Source organism: Cervus canadensis, chromosome 20, assembly GCF_019320065.1.
Source record: "Cervus canadensis isolate Bull #8, Minnesota chromosome 20, ASM1932006v1, whole genome shotgun sequence".
Taxonomy (NCBI): domain Eukaryota; kingdom Metazoa; phylum Chordata; class Mammalia; order Artiodactyla; family Cervidae; genus Cervus; species Cervus canadensis.
The window spans coordinates 23,338,814-23,361,879 of record NC_057405.1 but is presented as its reverse complement, the minus strand read 5'-3'; the positions used below and the strand labels follow the sequence as shown (position 1 = coordinate 23,361,879).

The window sequence follows — 23,066 nt, the reverse complement described above, 5'->3', positions numbered from 1 at the left end:
GTAGAATGGGCTTTGAAAATATCTGTGGTTTCTATGAGTGACAGAGTCATGAGTCTGACATGCTGATATCATCATGGTTTTTAGTCCTAATAATACCATCATGGTTTTTTGCCATGACTCGTGACAAAGATATAATTTTTCCCATCCGCATTCACCCCTCCCCGGAATTCTACCTACAGACCCCTTGGGGGCTTGTCTACCATAGATAAGCACGCCCCATGTCCAGTGACTCTTGCCCCTGCTCCCACTTCTATTCAGCCTGCAGAGACGCCGAGTAGGGTTGTTGTCAGATCGCACACGGGTGTGTGGGACCTTCAGGAGCAGAGGGGTCAACAGAGCCACACTCAGACCCAGAAGTGCAACTGTCCCCTCGGGGGTGATGCTGCCAGTCCAGTGCTTCTCCAGCCAAAGACTCTGTCTCTGGCGGCCACCCAGAGCCACTTCACAGCAGCGTGTGTCTGTTGCTCCCATGATGTCACTCTCCAAGATCAGGAAGTGTCCCCAACTGGCCTGCATGCTGTTTAAACCTTCAGTGCTCATTCTGCACTTTCTGTTCATTTGCTTCCTCCTGGAGGAGGGCACTCCTGTATCTCAGCCAGACGTTGTGCCCAAGATTCAAACCCACAGTTCCATGTGGGTGTCCAAGACTGGGGTTGTCTTCTCCTCAGAATCTGGTTTTCCTCCTCACTCTCCTGACTTTTCCCCTCCTGCCTTGTTAAGAGCATCGCCAGTAAGTGCAGATGGAGACCTCAGATTTCTCAGCGCCCCCACCCCCTTCCCAAACTCTACCTGCAAGGCCGAGTTACCAAGTGAGGGAGCTGCTGCTTTCACAACATCCCTCCAGGCTGCCTCGTTTCTGCCAGCAAGCTCTCAGCCTAACCTGAGTCACCATACTCCTGACCCTGTTTCTCAGAGATGTCTCTAACCCTTCTCAGAGATGTCCTAACATGCATGGCTGCTGACTTGATCTTCCCAGAGGGCACCTCTGATGAGATGAGCTTCCTGTTCAGAAACATTGAATGGCCTCCACTGTCTGCTGAACTAAAGACAGACCCTGGAGTATTATCCATCACGGCCCCAGACTCCCAATTCAGTCACCTGTCCCATCCATGCTACATACAGTTAAACTCAGTAACTTGTTCCATGCAACAGGGAGCAGATACTTTATCTCATCCACTTTCTGGCTCGTTGCCTCTCTCCTACTGTGCCCTCCTTCTGGAATGTGTTTCTCCAGAAACTTCTCTTGTCAAAGCCCCACTTTTCCTTCAAAGACCAGCTCCAGCCACACCTACTTTTGGAGACTTTCTTGATGTGCTTCCACAACTCCCAACTGAACAGAACACCCCCCCCCCACCAACTTTCAGGCTCTGTGAGATTTCTCCTAGCGTGTATCTGTCTCTACCTTCATGATAACCACTTTGTGTGTTCACTGTACTCACCACACTGCTCATTAAGGATAGGGTCTACTTTGGTTTATCCCCATCTGTCAGTTATGCTTGGCATGGTGTCTTTCACGGAGGGTACTCAGTACATGTTTTCAATGGAGCCGAGGTGATTCCTATGTTAAAAAAAAAAAAATGAAGTTTCAGAAATGACCTGCTTTACACTTTTCGTGAACCACCAAAGAATAAGCTAGCTAGGAGGGGTTCAATAACTCTACCCTGTTGGTTAATTAGTGAGTTTTGGTGATGCTTGTATCTGGCCTTCACCCACACAGTTGAATGGCCTAGCTCGTCCCTTTCCCCACCGCACAACCATAGTGCAGACCAACCCTCCTGGGCCTTCAAGGCTCGTCTCAGTCCTTACTTGCTCCAAAACATCTTCCCAAACCCCAGGTCTGACTTTGTAGGTGTGCCGCCTGTGCAGTCTCATGGAGCCCAGAACCTTGAAGGGTGCCACGCTTGGTGTCACGCTCCCCTGTCATTGCCTTGAAATTCTTCATAATCTTTTAACAAAGGGTCCCCGCATTTTCACTTTGCACCAACTCCACAAACTAAGTAACCAGTCCCGTGTGATTCCTCCTCTCCCGTTTGCTCCTGTCATCCCCTGCATCTTCCCTGTCTTTGCACTTATCACTCAGAATTTTCATTTACTTTTTACATCCATTTGCTACCCTGTATGCCTCAACAAATCATGAACTCTGCAAAGGCAAGAAAAGAAAGTCTTGTTTATTGTTATATCCCTGTGACTCAGCCTAGTATCATATGCTTAATCAGTATTTGCTGATTGGACAAGTGGATGAATGGTTGAAGGAAGGAAGGAATTTGGGAATTAATAAAAGTATGTGTTCATCCATAGCCTCTTGGGCAGCCAGAGCGGTGGAGGTCTTCGGTTTTCTGTCTTCAGCTGGGCTCCCATAGAAATAACCAATTTCTAGTACAGAAGCTACTCTTGTTAGAAAGGAGGGTAAGATTAGCTCAAGAGAGAAAACGGGCAAAGTAGAGACAAGAAGGAAAAAGATTAAGCAGCACCCAGCTGCTAATGAAGGAGGCCCTAGCAAAAGGGCTCGTGATGTAGGTCTGTTTTGAAAATACACATGGGAGTCATGAAGCCACTCTTGAGATGCTCTTAGAGGAGATGGTGTCTTAGTGACTGAGTCATCCCCGGCTTGCTTCTCTGCATGTTTTCTGCTCACCCTGGACTCGGGAGGCTTCTATAGATGGCAGTCACTCACCAGAGGGAAACATCTGTAGCTGTCTGTATTTGATGCCATATCATCCTCCCAACTACTTTAGTGATCCGTGGGTTTCACTTTCACTCATGAAGGATGAGTACTTCGAGGTGTAGATGTGCTGGAATTTGATTTCTAGTTTACAATCCCCGGTCTGTTAGGGCCAATTTAAAGTAGAATTGAAAGAATCCTGAATCACGAAGTACATGAGTCAAAAGTATGAGTGGTTATTAACTCAGATACCAAGTTTTCTCCCTAGTAGTGTCCTTCCCTGAAGTCCTTCTTGAAGGCTTCTGCTATTCAGAATGGTAACTACTTCCATCTCAGCAGGAAGAGGGAGAGAGAAGTCCCCCTGCTAACTCCAAGAGTCTTGCCAAACCATCACTGCTATCCTCCCTGCCCCTCAGCAACACTGCACGGTGACTCCAGGACAGACAAGTGCTCGAACCCTCTTCCTGCTAAATAGCCTGGGATGAGTCACAAAGTGTTCCTAATTCTCAGTTTTCATGTCTACAAAACAGGAACAATGAGATTTCTACTCCACAAATTTGAGAGGATAATGTGGAAAATGCATGTGAAAGGGACTTAGCACAGTGTCTTGCTTATAGGAAACCCTCTGAATGTAATTGTCAGCAGACCCACTTCACTTATGCCCCGAAATGGATGTATGGAAATAAGGAATGCTTGGTATCAATCAGGAGTCAGCAAATTTTCCTCTAAAGGCTAGAGAGTAAATATTCCAGCCTTGTGCTTAGAACACAAATCTCAGTTCTTCAGTTTTGCGTGAATGCAGCCATAGGCAATACACAAGTGAATGAGTGTGGCTGTGTGCCAATAAAACTTTATTTACAAAAACAGGCATTAGGGGCCAGATTTGTCCCCTGTCCATAAGTCACCAACCCCTGGCTTTGAACTCTTGGGAGCCCCAGTCAAGTGTAATAGAAAGACATGCAGACTTGTCAGGGGAAGTCAAGAGGGGGTATTTTATGTTATCATTGCCTCATAAGTAGAAGGTGATACTTGGAAGCAGTTTTAATTTTGTTTCTCCACCACAATAAATTACAAGGAAAATCAGCATCCTTGCAGTCTCTTATAATACTGTTAAAAGATACAGGTCAGACAATGTTTTCTGAAAACCACAATTTGGCAATATAGCTATGTACAATCAAATCATTTTCAAAGTGAAAAAATATGACTTAGAGCAAGTAGCTCACCTATTGGGATTTTTTTTTTTTTTAAATTTCAGGATAAGTAAATTTTCAACGTTAAAATCAAGCCTGCCCGTTTTATTAGACGTTTACTTTGGGAACTTGGTTTCCCGCCCCCGGGCCCCAGAGGTTCAGTATTTCTAGGAATAAAAATGCCTGCAAATTGACTGGTAGCCATGCTCCCTGTCACTACAGTGCAAATGAAGCTGGGCAGGGGAACATTTCTTTAAGGGTTTGACCGGAAAGGAATGGAAAGCATGTGGGTAGCAGAAGTCACTTTCTGTTCTTATTATTAAAATAAAGAAATGACAAATGAGAATCTGGGAGCAATGTTGGACTCTAAAAAGGAGCCAATGGCTTAGTAACCACTCAGAACGCTTGACGGTTCACCAAAGCTGCCAAACGGGAGGGTGAGTCTGCTCATTTGACGGCAGAGTGGCTACAGTTCGTGCTCCAAATAGGAAAGCAAAACACAGTTCTGGGCCTTTCAGGATGTTTGCTCAGGAGAGCTCTTTGTAGGAAATTTACAGATTCCTAGCTAAGGGAGGACATTTAAGCATAGCACACAACACACACACACACACACACACACACACACACACACACACACATCCTCCTCATCAATAAAGTTACAAAGGAGCCCCATGTGCATTGGACATCACATTGTATTTTGATATTTAAAATGGCTAGCTGCTTTTAGAGCTTTTACAATTTAATCAATGTCAGTTCAAATGGATCTTGTGCTTTATCCATTGGAAATAAGAAATTAAGTCTGTCATCCTAAGGCCAGGTTCTCATCAGACTTCTCTTATTTTACTGTTTTACAGTTTTCTCCTCGTCTTTGGTTGCTTGATTTTGTCAGTGTTTTCCACCATCCCTGAGCACACAAAATTGGCCTCAAGTTGCCTCTTGATTCTGGTAAGTGAAACATAAAAACAAGTATATACACAAAGTTTGCATAATATGTGAACTGTCTGTAATATTTATGCAATGCATTTGTCCCACGAAAAGTTCTCTCTAGAAAAAAAAGAGTTTCTGTGTAGTATAAAAGTCTCAAAGGTCACTGAAACATTTGCCCACTCTTTTAATCTTTAGTCAGTCCTCTAGAATACATAGAAATATTCCAGATTGCTATTATGTAGCAGTATCTTATGTGATTGTCGCCTCCTAAGTAGAAGGCAATACTTGGAAGCAGTTTTAATTATGTTTCTCCACCACAATAAATTACAAGGAGAATCATCATCCATGCAGTCTCTCATAATATTGTTAAAAGTTATAAGTTAGACAGTGTTTTCCAATAACCACAATTTGGCAATATAGCTAATTATAATTGGCCAAGAACTGTGAGAATATAGCACCTCATAAGAAAACAGAAGGCGTCATGCTCTTTTCAACCAACAGACTGTATTATGAATTTTGCTGCTAATACAGTTACCTGGTGAGAAATTCTGCAGTTTTCTCTGTTTCCATTATGCTGCCAATCCTCAACCAGAGAGAATTGCTCAATTCATTTTAAAATGGAAAAATACTGTAAGATATTTTAGTCTGACTGATTCTGGGCCTTTTCAGCCCTTATCCATTCTATTTCAACTGAGTTATGGTGCTGTATACTTAAATCACAGCTGATTGAAGGTTTGGTTCATTTACATCCATTTTGACCTACTCACCATGTCCCAGAGTATCAGACTTGACATTCTCAGAACTGTCTGAATGAGCTATAAATTGGAACAACTTACTTTTCCATAAAATTTGGAGGACTAGAGAGGAAAAGAGAGAAAGAGGGGGGAGGAGTGAGATGACTGTGTGCCCTAATGAACAGATTGGTTATGCACAGCAATGAACATTTTATAAAGCAGAGTACTCTTACCTCGAAGGTAGGAAGTGAAAGGTGTCAGCTCATGTAACCTGGAGAGCTGCTCTCTTCCTTGTCCTGTCAGAGACTAGTTTGTGCGTGGCGTTACCAAGACTTCATCCAGACTCCATCCTACATGAAGGAGAAGTCGCTTTCAAACCTGAAACGAATCTTTTCCAATTTGTTTCCATACAAGTTGTACTCAGTAATATATTGCTAACATCAAGGTTACTATTTCAAAGCCCAAGCAGACAACAAATGTACTAAAGAGCCCACTGGGGACTTGTTCCATTTCCAGGGCTTCCACTGGGGTAGAAAGTGGGCTTTTAGCCTCGTACACCAGATGGTCTGAGCAATTCAACCCTTGCTAAAGAGTTTCTAAATAGTTCAATGAAACCTATGTTATTAAAAAAAAAAAAGGCAAAAGCTGGTTAATATCATGATTTTTAAAATTTCCTGAGCAGTAGACAACTAACCAGAGTTCATTAACTAAAGTGTACGTGAGTATATAAAAATGTAGATGTTTTACACGTCTCGTTTTTTGCCAGTTTTATTGAGATATAATTGACATGTATTGTGTAAACTGAAGTGTATAGTGTGATGATTTTATATACATATATATTGCAAAATGATGACCACAGTAAACTTAGTTAACACTTCATCACTTCACATGGTTACCATTGTGTGTGTGTGTGTGTGTGTGTGTGTGTGTGTGTGTGTGATGAGAACTCTTAAGATCTGCTCCTTTATCAACATTCAGATATGCAGTACAGCATATTACCTATAGTCACCACGCTGTGCATTAGACCCTCAGAACTCATTTGTCTTATAATAGAGGGCTCATACCCTTTGAGCATCTTCATCGATTTCCACCCTACCTGCACTATCACCAGGCCACCCTGTTTCTGTGAGTTCAGGGGTTTTTGGATTTTAGATCCCACGTGTGAGTGAGATCATGCCATATTCTCTGTCTCACTTATTTCACTTAGCATAAGAACAATCCATGCTGTCACAATGGAAAGACTTCTTTTTATGGCTGAATAGTATTCCATTTTGCATGTGTGTGTGTCATGGATAGATAGTTTCTGTGTCTTGGCTGTTGTGAATAGTGCTGCAATGAAGATGGGGGTGCAGAGGTCTCTTTGAGATCTTAATTCCATTTCCTTCAGATAAATACTCAGGAGTAGGATTGCTGGATCAGATGGTAATTCTATTTTTGGTTTCTTAAGGAAACATCACACTGTTTTTCACAGTGGCTGCATCAATTTTACATTCCCACCAACCAACTATGTAGGAGGGTTCCCCTTTCTCCATATTCTCCTGAACACTTATCCCTCGATTTTTAATGTGGCCATTCTAACAGGTGTGAGCTGAAATCCTATGGTGATTTTGATTTACATTTCTCTGATGATTAGTGATGTCAAGGGCCTTTCTGTGTACCCATTGGCCATTGGTAAGTCTTCTTTTATCCCTCAGTCTTTTTTTTCTCTAGTTCCCTCATTTTTAATCAAGTCTATCAGGATACAATTTACATAGAATAATCATCACGCATTTTAAGTGTCTAGTTTCATGAGTTTTGACAAACACCTATTGTTTGTCACGTGTATTAGTTTCTTAGGGCTGTATAACAAAGTACGTCATATATATGAAATTATATCATTGTGTTGAGTGAAAGAATGAGATATTTACAGAGTCTTGTGTTTGGCTTCTTATACGCAACATGCTAGTTTTGATATTCATTTGTATATTTTTTAATTGAAGTATAGTTTATTTACAATGTTGTGTTAGTTCTGGTGTACAGCAAAATGATTCCAATATATATTTTTTTCCTATATTCTTTTCTATTGTCGTTTATTACATGATGTTGAATATAGTTCCCTGTGCTATGCAACAAGTAGGACCTTATTGTTTATTTTGTATATGGTAGTTGGTATCTGCTGATCCCAAACTCCTAATCTATCCCGCTCCCCACTGCCCACCTCCTTTGATAGCCATAGTTCCTTTTCTATGTCTGTGAGTCTGTTTCTGTTTTGTAAATAAGTTCATTTATATCATATTTTAGATTACACATAGAAGCAATATCATATGAAATTTCTCTGACTTACTTCACTTAGTATAATAATCTCTGAGTGCATCTATTTTGCTGCAAATGACAGTACTTCATCCTTTTTTATAGTTATACTAGCTCATTGTACACATGAGCCACATCTTCTTTATCCATTCATGTGTTAATGGACACTTAGGTTGCTTCCATATCCTGGCTGTTGTAAATAGTGCTGCCGTGAACATTAAGGTGCATGTATCTTCTTGAATTAACGTTTTTCTGCAGACTTGTGCCCAGAAGTGAGATTGCTGAATCATATGGTAGTTCTATTTTTAGTTTTTTAAGAGACCTCCATACTGTTTTCTGTAATGGCTACACCAATTTACATTCCCACCAAGAGTGTAGGAGTATCCTTCAGGCTCAAATGCCTTTAGCTCTAACAAAGTTGAAACCAGTCCTTTTATGTACATGTGGCCTTTGTGTTAAGCAGCGTAGTACATGCTGCAGATGGATAGTCTCTGAAAGCTGTTACTACTTGGCTTTCCATAGGTCTCTTTCTGTGCTCTAGTGATAAACTGTCAAGGTATACTTAAACAGAAGTATAATCTTAAAATCTACCTGAAAATAATTGGACTGTGTTGCAGGTCTGAGCTTTTACTGATGTTATTCTTTTCATCAGTGTTTTCTCCAAAGACTATGCTTTATTTGAACAAAAATATCAAGTATGACCTTTGCTTTTTTAATTTTTATTTAGTAATAATTGAAAAAGCATGCATATAATCGTTCTTTTCACAATTAGTTAACATAGTATATTATAAAAGTTCAGTCAGTTGTTGAATACTGAAAAAAGGCAAGAGAAATCTTAATTACTTGGAGAACATTGTATTTATTATTATCGCATGTATTTTTTATTTTTTATTTTTTTTAATTTTATATTCTTTGGTTTACTTTATCTTGTATTATTCAAATTTTTGAATAATTACTTTCAGTATTATAAAATAGATATAAAAGAAAAATTCACAGATTTCAAAGTCTGTCTACCCTCTGAATACCTAATCAAACAGAATTCACAGAACACAGTTCTGACTGGCAATGTTTCTAGTTCCCAAGATGACACATGTCTGAAGAATTGCCATCCAAATTTTATTAGGAATGTTTTTAAATGTTTAAATGTTTGCAAAAAATGTATAATAAAGTCACTTTTTTACATTTTTTGGTCACAAATACAACACCAAAGGAGTAAATTTAGAAGACATATATAAACCACACATCACAATTGTATTTTTTCCATAACTCTGTCTCATTTTTTTTTAACATTTCAGTAGATATACCCACATTCTAAATAAATCTATTTCTGGTGAGTAAAAGACATTCACATGTCTGATAGGGAGCACCTTTAGGCAAACTGGGCCCTAGACAAGCATCCCATGGCCCTTCTTGACCCTCACACTTTCCCCCCATTTCCTTGAGAGCACCAGCAAGTTAGAGACAGGCCACAGCCTCCTCATCTCCCAGGGTCCTCTCAGAGTACCCTGCTCTGTCCCCCACCCCAAGGGGAGAATCTGTCGTTGTCATCCAGAACTGCACTCCCCTGCTGCGTGTAAACCTGTAACTTACTGGCCTTGGTTAGAAGCCAAATGGGGACCTTGGAGCCCAGAATGAAGAGTGTGACGTAGAGTCTGGAGTCAGGACTCCAAATTCCACTTCTAATGCTTTTTAGCTGGGTAATTTTAGGGAACCACCTTTCTGTTCCCTTGTCTGTTGAAAGGGGGTAATAACACCACCTGGTTTATAAAGCTGTTGTGAGGATGAAATCCCAGTGCTAAGCTCAGTGCAAAGAAGACACCAAATATGATGGTCACTCCACTTCCACATGCAGTGGGGCCTAATGGGGGCCAACGAACCAGGAATATTTGAAAAGGGCTTCTTGTGGGAACTTATCATACTTTGCTAATAGATAAAAACTATCTTTGCAAGAGTTTTCTCTCCACAAACACTGTAAATCACAGCAGCTTTTTACACAGACTTGTCCCTCCAACCAGAAGTTACTCTTGTGCCCACTCAAGGCCTGGCTCATGTGCACAATAACCACTTGTGTTTGGTGGTGAAGGAAACAGATTCTGACTGCGATAGTTCCCTGGTGAATGTGCCTGATGATCATGCTCGTGGCTGTTAAAGCTCTGCCTTCATTGGCGGTGGGCGAGTGGAGTGGTGGTGAGGGACAGCGAGGATCTGGGGGACAGACTTACTCGGCTCATGCCCAGGACAGAGCCTATGAGCTATGAGCAAAGCCGTGCGCCTGAATACCAAGGGCAACAAAAGGCTGGTGGTGTTTTCCTGAGTTCTGTAAATTTTTCAGAACTGAAATGGAACGAGCATTTTTTTAAGTACTTTTCACATATCAGGCTCACTGATTTCTTATTAAAACAAAAGACATTTTTGAAAACTTGCAATGTGAGCATCATTCCTCCCATTTTACCACACTAAGTATAAGGCAGACCCCGGGCTACACCCCAGACCCGGCTGCCACCTCGCTTTCTCTTCCCCCTCAGTTGAGACCAACGGGTCAGCCCAGTGAATCTGCCTTCACTTGAGGTAGCTCCTCCATCCTAGTCTTCCTGTGGTTCCATATATGCCAAGAGTGAGTCCTGAAACCGTTTTATTTAGGTTAAGTTCATTTCTTTTCTCTTAAAGCATCTATTTACAAAGTTGTCACAAACAGTAGTATCCTTTCACCCCACTAGCAGTGCTTTGTATCAAGAATTACAAATCCAATTTTGTGAACCATCAATAGCTTCCGTCTGGGTGCCAATAGTCCCGGCTCCTTTGTGCAGATGAGCTGAGCACCTGCTGGTGAATGGAGCTCTCCTATTTTCAGTTAAACTAGTGTGGAAAGTTTTGTTCCAGTTTGTATGTTTCTGCATCTATATCCCACCTTCTTATTAGCAATGCTGCTTGGAGCCCATTTCCTCTGTATTGGATAACTTCTTGTCTTCCACATTAAAGTATTCATTTTGGCCTTTAAATGTAAACTCTTCAACATGTTGACGATTTGTACATATTTCAGGTGACATCTTCCCCTGATGACCTCTCCTCTTAATGAAAATGATGTATATCATTTGCAAAATTTTCGTTGAAGGTGGTCATTTCTAAGATGGCTGATCCATAAGCAGTAAAAAGGACGTCATTATTAGTTTTAGCAAGAAGAGAATGTCTCAGTGTATTTGCTCCTCTGACCTCCTGCTGGAGAAGGCAATGGCAACCCACTCCAGTATTCTTGCCTGGAAAATCCCATGGATGGAGGAGCCTGGTGGGCTACAGTCCATGGGGCCGCAAAGAGTCGGACATGACTGAGCGACTTCACTTTCACTTTCCTCCTGCTGTGTGGGGAGGACTCTCAACCGCAGTGGATTGTGCTGAGCATCTGGACAAGACTCAAACACACGGTCAGAGATCCAGGCTTTCCCAAACATCTGGCTGTTTGGCACCTTCTGGATAGAGCTTATGCATATTTGCTGGTTGTGTTCTGTGTCTCAAAGCAAACATGGGTTTGCTGTTTCTGTGCACAATGAATCAGTTCCTGAAATGTGTACAAATCCTATTTAGGCAGATCTAATTATATCTTCAATGCACTAGTGGAGCTTACTATTTAAAGAAAATCTGTAGTGAATCCTTTTGTAAAGTGAAGAGTCCCCTTGTAAAGCTAATAACTACATAATTAATCTGTGTTACATGTTTGTTTTCTTCCTCTAATGTGGGTACATGTGGGTTTTTTTTTTTTTTAATCACTGTAAACTACCCATTATATAACACTGTACTGAAGAATTAGACATGTTGCTACCATTTCCCTTCTATCCTACTGACAAAGGGAAAGTCAGCCCCAGAAACATTTACCAGTCCTTCCAAAGTGGAAAGGCTTGCACATAAAATTACGTAGATTTGATGTACGAGATGACATTGCATCGTTACATTTAAGGGCTGGCAGGGACACTGTAAAGCAGAATAACAGTGTCAGGACAAGGGTCCATTCAAAGGTCTTCAGTCCTCTGTGGATGGAAGATGTGAAGTGATCAGAAGTGAGGAATAGCGATGCTCCTTTCCGTTTATCACATCCCTGTCATGGACCGCAGAAGATCCCAAGGAACATTGAAAACTGCAATTATTTTCCTTTGATTGTCTTTCATCAAGGCAAACGCAAATAAACTTTAAAATGATTCATGGAGGCTAATGACCCTCATCAATCTGCTGATGACTGGAGAGAAAAAGCAGGAGCAGCTTACACCTACACTGAATCTTCACCAAGGATAATAACAGAGTAGGCGAGGCACTCTGTGAAACGTGCTTGAGATTCAGAGGGAAGTTGTTCAAGTTGAAGATAATGGAATTATGCCCGATTGAGACCATGTCTCCACCCACAATTAAGGCAGCCAAGACCTTCCATGCTCCCATGAGACGTGAATGCCGGGGTCTTCACCAGGGTGTCCAGTGTGTATCACAGAACTGCTCCACGCGGCTCTGTGTCTTGATGTGATGAGCAGCCCTGAGCCAGGCCACTCTGATGCCCGAGGCTGTGTCCTCTAATCACAGAAGCTTATTCAGCAGGGGGCGCGGTGGGGAGCAAGGTGGTGTGGGAAGCACTAAAGGGTGGCTAGAAAATAGCAGAGTCCAGAAGGGGTGGCAACTTGCCTTACCATGGTCCCGGGCTTCAATAATTTCCATTGTTTGAGACCTGCTCGGACACCTCCTCCCGCGAGAATGAACGGGCTTTTCCCTCTGACCTCCTGCAACACCCGAGTCTGCAGGTGTGTCCCTTTCCTTCTCCATGGACGCCAGAGTGTTTCCGCAGCTCCCAGCGTGGATGAGGCTTTGGATGGGGGAAGATCAGGGTACAGCAGTGAGCCAAGCAGCAATATCTCTGTCCTCATGGAAAACATAACGTAGAGAAGTTAACAAATCAAGCGTTAAAAATATCAGTCGGAGAAAAAGGAATAGATAATTATGGAGTGTTTCAATCGTGTGTTCATACAGGTCTGCCAAGAAGGGTAGACTCGCAACAGAGGCTGCAGTGAGGTGAGGCAGCCAGCCCTGCAGGGATTAGAGGAAAGAGCTCTCCAGGTGGATGGATCAGGGAGGGTAAAAACCCAGGCAGGACCTCACCTGCTGAACCTCAGGAGGATAAGAGGACCAGGTCAGCTGAGGGAGAGAGTGATGTAGACTGGGGAAACTGAGGCATCGCGGGCGCTGTGGATTTCTTGAGCACAGGCTCCATTGCTGACTCAGCAGCAGCACCTAGAAAAGCAGGATCTGGTGGCAAATTATCAAGAAATCTTCTTTGATGAAAGAAGACAGCTGATGGTTTAACTGCACAAGATTAATGTTGAAACGTTTGCTCTCTCATGGATACGGCACCAAAATTAAACCATGATGCAGCGCCTGACTTAGAAGAACTGGATGGAGCAGGGCAGTCACAAAGGGGCAGCCCTCTGGGAGCCATCAGCATAGTTCGTGGAAAACCTAATAGAAAATAACAGAAAACCTAATGGACTGCAGAGCAAAAGTGAGGTCTAATAAGCACCGGGTGGGGGTAGACTGGAACAAAGGAAATGGCCCCGAGATGAATAAGAATTGCAAATCCTGTGTGGTTGGACAAGGCCCCGCAGACCTTTGTGGGAGAACCGAGACCCCCTGCCGCTTGCAGGGTACACCCCATTTCAGACACCCCCTGCCTGTCTAGGCTCTTTGTCTGCCCTTGGTCTCCTCATTGCCTCTCTGGCTTAGACCCACATCTTCCTTTGACCTGTGTGCCCCAGTTCTGGATGTTCTGGTTGGTCTCTGATCCTGTATAGTTCCATGGATTTCCAGAAATTTCCCTGGATCCTGCCTCCCTCCTGTCCTCATTGCTCCAGGCCTGATGCGTTATTTCACTGCAATTTTAATTCAGATAAATGTGAAGTGCTTCCTACCTTCCAGCCCAGTGACTGGAGTCCCAGACCTGAGTTAGACACCACCCTGCCCTAGTAGCAGATCCGTTAGCATAGTCCTGTCTACAGCCTCTGACTGATAGAGGGAAAATGAAAAGCCATAAGATCATGGGTCTATAAAGAATAAATGATGAAACTAGGAGATGAAGGAAAAATGAGTTAATTTGACAGTTTTTTATACACGCTTAAGATATTTGGCCATCTCATGTGAAGAACGGACTCATTTGAAAAGACCCTGATGCTGGGAAAGATTGAAGGCAGGAGGAGAAGGGGACAGCAGAGGATGAGATGGTTGGATGGCGTCACTGACTCAATGTACATGAGTTTGAGTAAGCTCCGGAAGTTGGTGAACAGGGAATTGGGGGTTGGAACTATATAAACCCAAAGCTGGAAGCAATGAGGTGGCCCCTGTTCCCATGCAACCTCCATCTCACTCAGATACTGAATGCTGAGTTGGAGGATGGGGGTCTTATTTCCACTGCAGGCCTACAATTAAGGTAAAAAGAAACATAAATGCTTTTGTAAAGCAGAAAAAAAATTTCCAAGCTGTAAATGACCGTTTGACAAGTAGCATTACAGGCTGGATTCCAGGAGAAGGCTGCAGGCCTGACTTCCTCTGGGGCTGAAAATCATAATGAATCCACAGACCATAATGGAAAATGGAAAACAGAAGTGAGACTGGCAGGTGTCACAGGCCCTCCAGCTGTGGCTCACCAGAGGCTGCAGGCGATTTGTGCTGAAAGGAGAAGCCTGGAAGCCCTACTCTTGGGAGCCAAAGCACCTCAACAAAGATGCCTGTTAGGTGGGGCCCAGACTGAGGGGAGCACCCGCCCTGGGTGGTCAGGCAGGAGGGAGGACTCACTCTGGCCCCCAGTCCCTACCCCTGGCTCTCCTGAACTTTATTTTCTGAAATCAGATGGAATCAGGTACTTATCACCATCAAACCACAGCCTTCAAAGTAAAGAACAGAGACTTCCCTGGTGACTCGGTGGTAAAGAATCCTCCTTGCAATGCAGCAGACACGCGTTCAATCCCTAATCCGTGAAGATCCCACATGCCGCAGAGCAACTACGCCTGTGCACCACTGCTTCTGAGACCACACTCTAGAGCCCACGGGCTGCAACTACTGAGCGTGCACGCTGTAACTACTGAAGCCTGTGCACCTAGAGCTTGTGCTCAGCCACAGCAGAAGCCACCACCGTGAGAACACTGTACAGCACAGCAAGGTGTAGCCCCTGCTCTGTGCAACTAGAGAAAGCCTGTGCTCAGCAAGGAAGACCCAGTGCAAGCAAAAATAAAGACAGAAAACTCAGAATTAAAAAGAGAACAATCCCGGCCTGATCAGAGGGCATCGTGCACATTGCGGGCAGGGGATGGGGAGCCTCCTGCCTCTTTGGCCTCTTCAAGATCATGGTAGTAATAACTGGGGAACTTGTGACTTAATTACACATCTGTGAGTATGGGGCCACACTTGGTCAACCCATCTGGGTCTCTCCTGCAAGCTCCTTCCTGGGTCACTTTCTGGCTTTGACCTGAGGTCCCCTGCAGTGGATAATTGTGTCCTCAGGGTCACTGTAGCCTGGCAGGGATGAGCATGCCCCCCAGCTCAGGCAGGCGATGTGTGAGCAGGTTGGGAGGCTTGTCTGTTCATAGAGCCCAGGAAAAGAGCTGTAGGCTGGGGTCAGAAACAGGCAACATCCAGATGGGCTGTTCAGAGGACAAATGGTTCCTTAAGGCCCCTCTGCATCCTGAAGGACATCTTGACCTTAAGCTGCTCATCTATCTGTTCATCCATTTATTCACCCATGGCACCCATTTATTCACTCAGCACGTTTCGGGAATGCTCTGAGCCAGAGGCACTATCCATGTCACATGCCAGCTGCATACTTGACACTTACGGTCCCCACCCTGTCTGTCGAAGTTCCTCAAGACCATTTTTCTACTTAAATCAGGTGGAGAGTTTTGAGTATTATGCACATACAGTTCTCTTTCTTAACAGTCCCATGATGCAAATTGCCTCAAATGTGATGATCAATTGGAGAAGGTCATGGCAACCCATGTCCACAAAGAATCCCATGGACAGAGGAGCCTGGCAGGCTATGGTCCATAGGGTCACAGAGAGTCGGACATGGCTGAAGTGACTTAGCACATGATGATCAGTTGGATAATGATATCAGTGTAACATGGAAGTTAAAGATGAGTTTTCTGAAATAGCAGCAGCTGAACATAGAGAAGATCCCCGGGAGTAGGAAATGGCACCCCATCCAGTATTCTTGCTGGGAAATTCCATGGACAGAGGAACCTGGTGACAACAGTCCATGGGATCACAGAGTTGGACACCACAGAGCACGCACTCACACACTCATGCATGAGTGTAAAGCAGATTATCTGGGCTGAATGCAGTGAGCCTGGAGGGGTGCGTTCACATTGTTCTTTGTTTTGGACACTTGTTCTGCCTTGGACGTGCCCATGGCATGATTCTCTCCAGTCTGTGCAACCACACAAAAGAAAAGTGATCCATCTTTAGCACCATACTTTGTGATAAGCCTGAACCTCTCTACCTGTGCCTTGTGATGCAGGGCCCTTGTCTCCAAACCCAGTGGCCTGCACCCTCCTGACACCCCCATCAGGCTCTCTCCACACTGATGTAAGTGAGGGCCAGAACTTTTGCAGCATCTCCCTGTTAGAATGCCACATGTCTCTATAACTGTATTGGTATCTTATTAGGATTGATGCTTATGGTAAATCTCTGTTGAGAAAGTTCCATAGGCTCAGAGTGGTTTACCCTAGCTCTAATTTTTTTAATTAATTTATTTTTTTATTGAAGGATAATTGTTTTACAGAATTTGGCTGTTTTCTGTCTTGAGAAAGAAGAATGGAGCTGGAGGAATCAAGCTTCCTGACTTCAGATTATACTACAAAGCTACAGCCATCAAGACAGTATGGCACTGACCCTAAAACAGAAATATGGGACCAGTGGAACAAGATAGAAAGCCCTAGCTCTATTTTTATCATAAGGCCTGATTTTTTATGGACAAATGGTTCCTAAAACCTGGCTTTTCATCAATGCATTTGTTTTTTTTAATTGATGTATAGGTGATTTACAATGTTGCATTAGTTTTAGTTCCTTTTAGTTAGGTTGCTCAGTCATATCCGACTCTCTACAACCCCATGGACTGCAGCACACCAGGCCTCCCTGTCTATCACCAACTCCCAGAGTTTACTGAAATTCATGTTCATTGTGTCAGTGATGCCATCCAACCGTCTCATCCTCTGTTATCCCCTTCTCCTCCCGCCTTCAATCTTTCCCAGCATCAGGGTCTTTTCCAATGAGTCAGTTCTTCACATCAGGTGGCCAATGTATTGGAGTTTCAGTTCAGCATCAGTCCTTCCAATGAATATTTAGGACTGATTTCCTTTGGGATTGACTGGGTGGATCTCCTTGCAGTCCAAGGGACTCTCAAGAGTCATCTCCAACACCACAGTTCAAAAGCATCAATTCTTCAGTGCTCAGCTTTCTTTATGGTCCAACTCTCACATCCATATATGACTATTGGGAAAACCATAGCTTTGACCACATGAACCTTTGTTGGTAAAGTAATGCATTAGTTTCAAGTGTACAGCAAAATGTTTCAGGATTCAGTTATGTTATATATATACATATATGTGTGTGTGTGTGTGTGTATATATATACACACACATATATATTATTATTTTCATTATGTTTGTTATAGGATGTTGAATATAATTCCCTGTGTTATACAATAGGTCCTTGTTGTTAATCTATTTTACATATAATAGTGTGCATATGTTAATCCCAAATTCACAATTTATCCCTCCTCCTCTTTTCCCCTTTATAACCATAAGTTTGTTTTCTGTCTGTGAGTCAACTTCTGTTTTGTAAATAAGTTCATCTGTATCACTTTTTAGATTCCACATATAAGTGATATCATATAGGTAAGTCTTTTTCTTTCTGACTTACTTCACTGGGTATCATAATCCTGAGGTCCGTCCAAGTTGCTGCCAATGACATTCTTTCATTCTTTTTCATGGCTGAGTAGTACTTCATTGTATATATGCACCATGTCTTCTTTATCCATTCCTCTGTCAATGGACACTTAGGTTGATTCCATGTCTTGGCTATTGTCAATAGTCATGCTTTGAACATAAGGGCACATGTGTATTTTCAAACTGGAGTTTTCTCCATATTTGTGCCCAGAAGTGGAATTGCTGGATCATATGTTAGTTCTGTTTTTAGTTTTTTAAGGAACCTTCATACTGTTCTCCATTGTGACTGCACCAATTTGTATTCCTAACAACAGTGTAGGAGAGTTTCTTTTTCTCCACACCTTATCCAGCATTTCATCAATGCATTTATTGCACTGTGGCAAAAAAGTTGGTATAAGTAGATAAGACTTTATCCATTTGCCAATCCAGAAGTACATGCTGCATTCTGCTTGATACTGTGGTCTTTTTAAATGAAAGGCATCAGTGCGTCCTTCAGTCATAAGGATGACATGGGAGGTGTCATTCTTAGGTCACATAAACCAGAGGGATAAAAACCTGTCTCAGATGATGGTTTATTCTTCATCCAAAGTTTCTTATTCTCCCTTTTCTCAAGCTATATTAAATCTTTAAGCTTTACAAACCTGTTCATGAAAGATTCACAATTTTTTTAATTAGTCAAAATTATAGTAAAGGAAACTTGTATGCAGTTTAGATAGAAAAATAATGTTTCTGTAGATAGAAACAAATTTTAAGACTGTTATAATAGAGAAAATTGAGAATATTTTATTTAAAATGTAAGAATTTGATTTAATAACAATAAACCTAATGTTTCATGTTAACTCTATGGATTTTGACACCTTCTCAGTATGTAAAATCTGTAACATTTGTATTCTTTTTCTGCCTTTAACATAAAGTAAAATTCCAAATAATTTTTAGACTTAGAAGACGCAGTTCTTAACCTTGCCACACATGACCTTCTTCCCACGTCTCTCTGGTCCTTCCTGTTTCTCTAGGCTTATTCTACATGGATTACCCTTAAAGGTGCCCATACAAGCAGCATCATGTGCATGCATACCTGTGTGCATGTGTGTAAACACACAAACACACACACACTGACAGTCATACTTTACACTCCAGCAATAGCGAACCATTCACGCTTTCCAGGAACACTGCCTCTGTATTTTCATAAGTGGATTTTTTTTCTATGTGAAAGCCCAGTTTATACAACTTCCCTGTTCTGCCACCACCATAGTAATTCTTGCTCAGGTGTTAAGTCTCACACCCACTCCCTGGAAGTTTTCCCTGACCTGCCCTCCCCAGGAATTGTTATGTTTCCTCCCTCTGTGTCCTGGAATCCAGACACAGCTCCCAGAGAATAGGCTGTATCAGTGGATGGTCAATAACAGTGTTCATTGTATCCAGTATGACCATCAATTTCCAAACATTTCATTTCTGCTAGACAGAAAACTATCTAAGAATTGGGACCTTATGTTAGTAGTCTGTATTTCCTAGTTTGCACCACAGTACCTAGCAAGTAGCAAGTGATCAAAAAACGTGTGAATAGACTAACTGTCCCAGCTGACCAGACCAAAGAAGTTGGTTCCATACTCCACATGCAGCCTGCTTTGTCAGCTCTGTAGCATTATCATGATTTTTTTTTTTTTTGCTTATTTGTGACTGTGGTTTTGTCCCCAGAATGCAGGCTCCTTAAGAATGGGTCTTTCCCTGTTCATCACTCTCACCCCAATGTCTGGAACAAGAGGTGATCAATGACTGGAAGAAAGAAAGGTGTAAAATAAAACTATCAACTGTGCAAAACAAATAACTAGATCCAGATCAGTTCAGTTCAGTCACTCAATCGTGTCTGACTCTTTGAGACCCCATGTCCAACTCTTTGCAACCCCATGAATTGCCCCACACCAGGCCTCCCTGTCCATCACCAACTCCCGGAGGTTACTCAAACTCATTTCCATTGAGTCGGTGATGCCATCCAACCATCTCATCCTCTGTCATCCCCTTCTCCTCCTGCCTTCAATCTTTGCCAGCATCAGGGTCTTTTCAAATGAGTCAGCTCTTCACATCATGTGGCCAAAGAATTGGAATTTCAACTTCAACATCAGTCCTTCCAATAAACACCCAGGACTGATCTCCTTTAGGATGGAAACTGGTTGAATCTCTTTGCAGTCCAAGGGACTCTCAAGAGTCTTCTCCAGATATTAGTATATAAATTCAGTGCCTCCATGAAGACATTAAAATACCCTAGCTGTAATTAATCTTTTAATTTTAGCAGCATAAAATTCCAAAAACAATTTTTCATCCTTTGGAATATCTGTAAAGGCAAGTATAATTAAGTGGTGTTGGGCACAAGTTTCAAGATCTAAAATAAAATGATTATTTGTTAACATTTGCCTCTTTTTTCCCCCACTCATCCTCATCTTCTGCTGAGCTTCAGTTACCCTTATGAATCTGGGATCATCAAATATTTATGTTATTAAAACAAATACTCTTGCCTAATATCAAAGCAAGCTGATCACCAACATTAAAGAATAATCATATGAGTCTGTAGCCAACATTAAAAATGAATAGGGTTATGTGCTAAGAGAGAATTACTGCCATGACCCAGTCAGTTACTCAACACTAACATATTTCAATTGTAAATTCATTTACCAGTGACTTACTCCTTCACTAATAATCTTTAGAAGCAAAAGAAATAGGGACTAATGCCTCTAAGCAGCTTCCTACAATAGCATTTTAGATCAACTGCACCTAACCAAACTAAGATGTTTTCATCACTCTCTCCTAGACCTTATGCCAAGCATTATTTATATTTCACTTTTGACACAATTTTTTTAAAACCATGCATTAAAAAAGCATTTCTTTAGTATTTATTATGTTCTAAGCTCTACACCTTAGCTTCCTCCCTAATCTCATTTGGATTATTCTGTTTTCTCCCATTTTTAACCTAAAGTAAAATTTCAAATAATATTCTGAATTAAAAGACCAATGTCTTGTCTGGAGAGAGAAAGAATCAAAAGTGAGTAAGAGAAACAAAAAGTAAGTAGAATTAGAGATGATATGATCCATAAATAGGACGACAGAATGGAAATATGTAAAAGAACCACTGGTTACAACAGAGCACATGACTGTTTCTCCACTGCAAGATGAGGAAGGCTCCAGAGGTGGGGACCTTTAAGTGAGGTCTAGAGTCACAAAGATCTGAATCCGTCTGGCTAAATTGCAGGGGTTCAGGTAGACAGACAGAGCTCTGAGAAGGGCTAGAACCAGACAGAGAAGAACCTGGTTTTCTAAACTAAAGTCATTTGGAATTTATGCTGTAAGTGATGTAAACCATAAGAGGTCTTTTAGCAGCACAATGACCTCATCAAATTTGTTTTTGAGAAAAATAACTCTACCTGCACCTTGGAGGTTCACTGGAATAGGGAAGGAACAGTGCAGGGCAGAGCTGAGTGTAAAGAAGTGACCGTAAGTTGAGAATATCATTGAAGAGTTTAGGGATAAAATAGTACTATTGTCCCCATCTCTCAATGAAATGTTGAATGCCCCAGATGTTAATGAAAGCAAATGGCTTATTGATATGGGACTTAAATGTTGAAATCTTTAAGTATTGAGGGGCTGGGCAGTGCTGAGCTGTGCAAAGGAGGTAGTGGATGACACCTGGCATGCAGGGTGCTTCTAGCATCTTAGCATCCTCAGGCTGGGGCATGTTCACACAAGTTGAGTGTGCTTATTTGCTTTGGTGATTTTTTTCTATCTAATGGAAAGAGAACCCACTTAAATAATGATTTCATTCATCTGAAATGTCAGTCATAAGAAGTGACTAGTCACTACAGTTGTTAGAAATTTCCATCTTATAATTTTTTTTTTAGATTTCTTTATTTTATTTTTTTTCTTCCATTAATTTTTATTAGTTGGAGGCTAATTACTTTACAATATTGTAGTGGTTTTTGTCATACACTGACATGAATCAGCCATGGATTTACATGTATTCCCCATCCCGATCCCCCCTCCCACCTCCCTCTCCACCCGATCCCTCTGGGTCTTCCCAGTGCACCAGGCCCGAGCACTTGTCTCATGCATCCAACTTGGGCTGGTGATCTGTTTCACCCTAGATAATATACATGTTTCGATGCTGTTCTCTCCCATATGACCCAGCAATCCCACTTCTGGGCATACACAGTGAGGAATCCATCTTATAATTAAAAAAAAAAAATTGTTGGTTATCAATAGAAACATAAAGATTAATTCCAGCTCTTGTTAGGATCAAATCATATTGAAATTTTATTTCATGCCTCTATATTTCTGAATATTATGGAATCAAGAGAGAGAGAGAGTAATCCCTCATTTCAGATGGATTTTTCTTGGAGATTTTCCCAAGCAATTAATTTTTCTCTTTGGCTTTCCTCGTCTTGCCTCCTGAAAATCCCAAAGTTTGATTTTTTAATTCCTAACTATCATTTGATGACAAAAAGTTTACACATATTCACATAAGCTAAAACTTTAAACAATTTTTTAAAATTATTTTCCTTTGAAGTTGTTTTGATGCTGCAGATGTTGATGCCAGTGACTAAACTCTTTTATTGATATTTGTTGCTTAGTATGTGACCAAGACTTGATGTCAGAGGCTTGCAGCCAACAGGGATAAGGGTCAGCCCCTGCATACCAGCATACCCCCGTACTTGGTCCTACAATAAAAGAAGGGTACATGCACCCCACAGAGGGGGGTAAAATTGCACAGTTTCAGAATGCATTGCAAGTGATCACCCACATAATCATATACATTTATAAAGGTATAGTTGTATATAAACCTCACAGTAACCACAAACCAATAATCTATAACTGATACACATGCCAAAAATGGAAAGAGAAAGAAAGGAGTTGAAACATAACACTGAGGATGGTCATTAAATCACAAAGAAAGAGAGCAAAAGAAAAAACAAGAGCTACAAAAACAACCAAAAAAAAACAATGAACAAATGGAAATAAATACATAGTTATCAATAACTATAAATGTAGATAGAGTAAATGCTACACAATCAAAGTGGCTAAATGGATGCAAAACAAGACTCAGGTCAGTTCTAAAGACACACACAGACTGAAAGTGAAGAGGATGAAAAAACGCACTTCATGCCAATGGAAATGAAAATAAAACCTGGGTAGCAATACTCATATAAGATGAAATAGACTTTAAAACAAAGACTAGCAAGAGAAAAGGACATTACACAATGATAAATGGATAAATCCAACAAGAAGCTATAGTAATTATAAATACATATGCACTCAA

The 23,066-nt window shown here is 41.7% G+C and overlaps 1 protein-coding gene across 5 annotated transcripts in view; it reads left to right on the top strand.

Moving 5' to 3' along the window:
• KCNQ5 (potassium voltage-gated channel subfamily Q member 5) overlaps positions 1 to 23,066 on the top strand; it is a 583,703-nt gene that overhangs the window by 379,208 nt on the left and 181,429 nt on the right. For all 5 annotated transcript variants that reach the window (XM_043439129.1, XM_043439126.1, XM_043439127.1 and 2 more), the window contains exon 2: positions 4,707 to 4,797. In XM_043439129.1, coding sequence (XP_043295064.1) covers positions 4,707 to 4,797 — 91 coding nt within the window. The remainder of the gene's footprint in view (positions 1 to 4,706; positions 4,798 to 23,066) is intronic.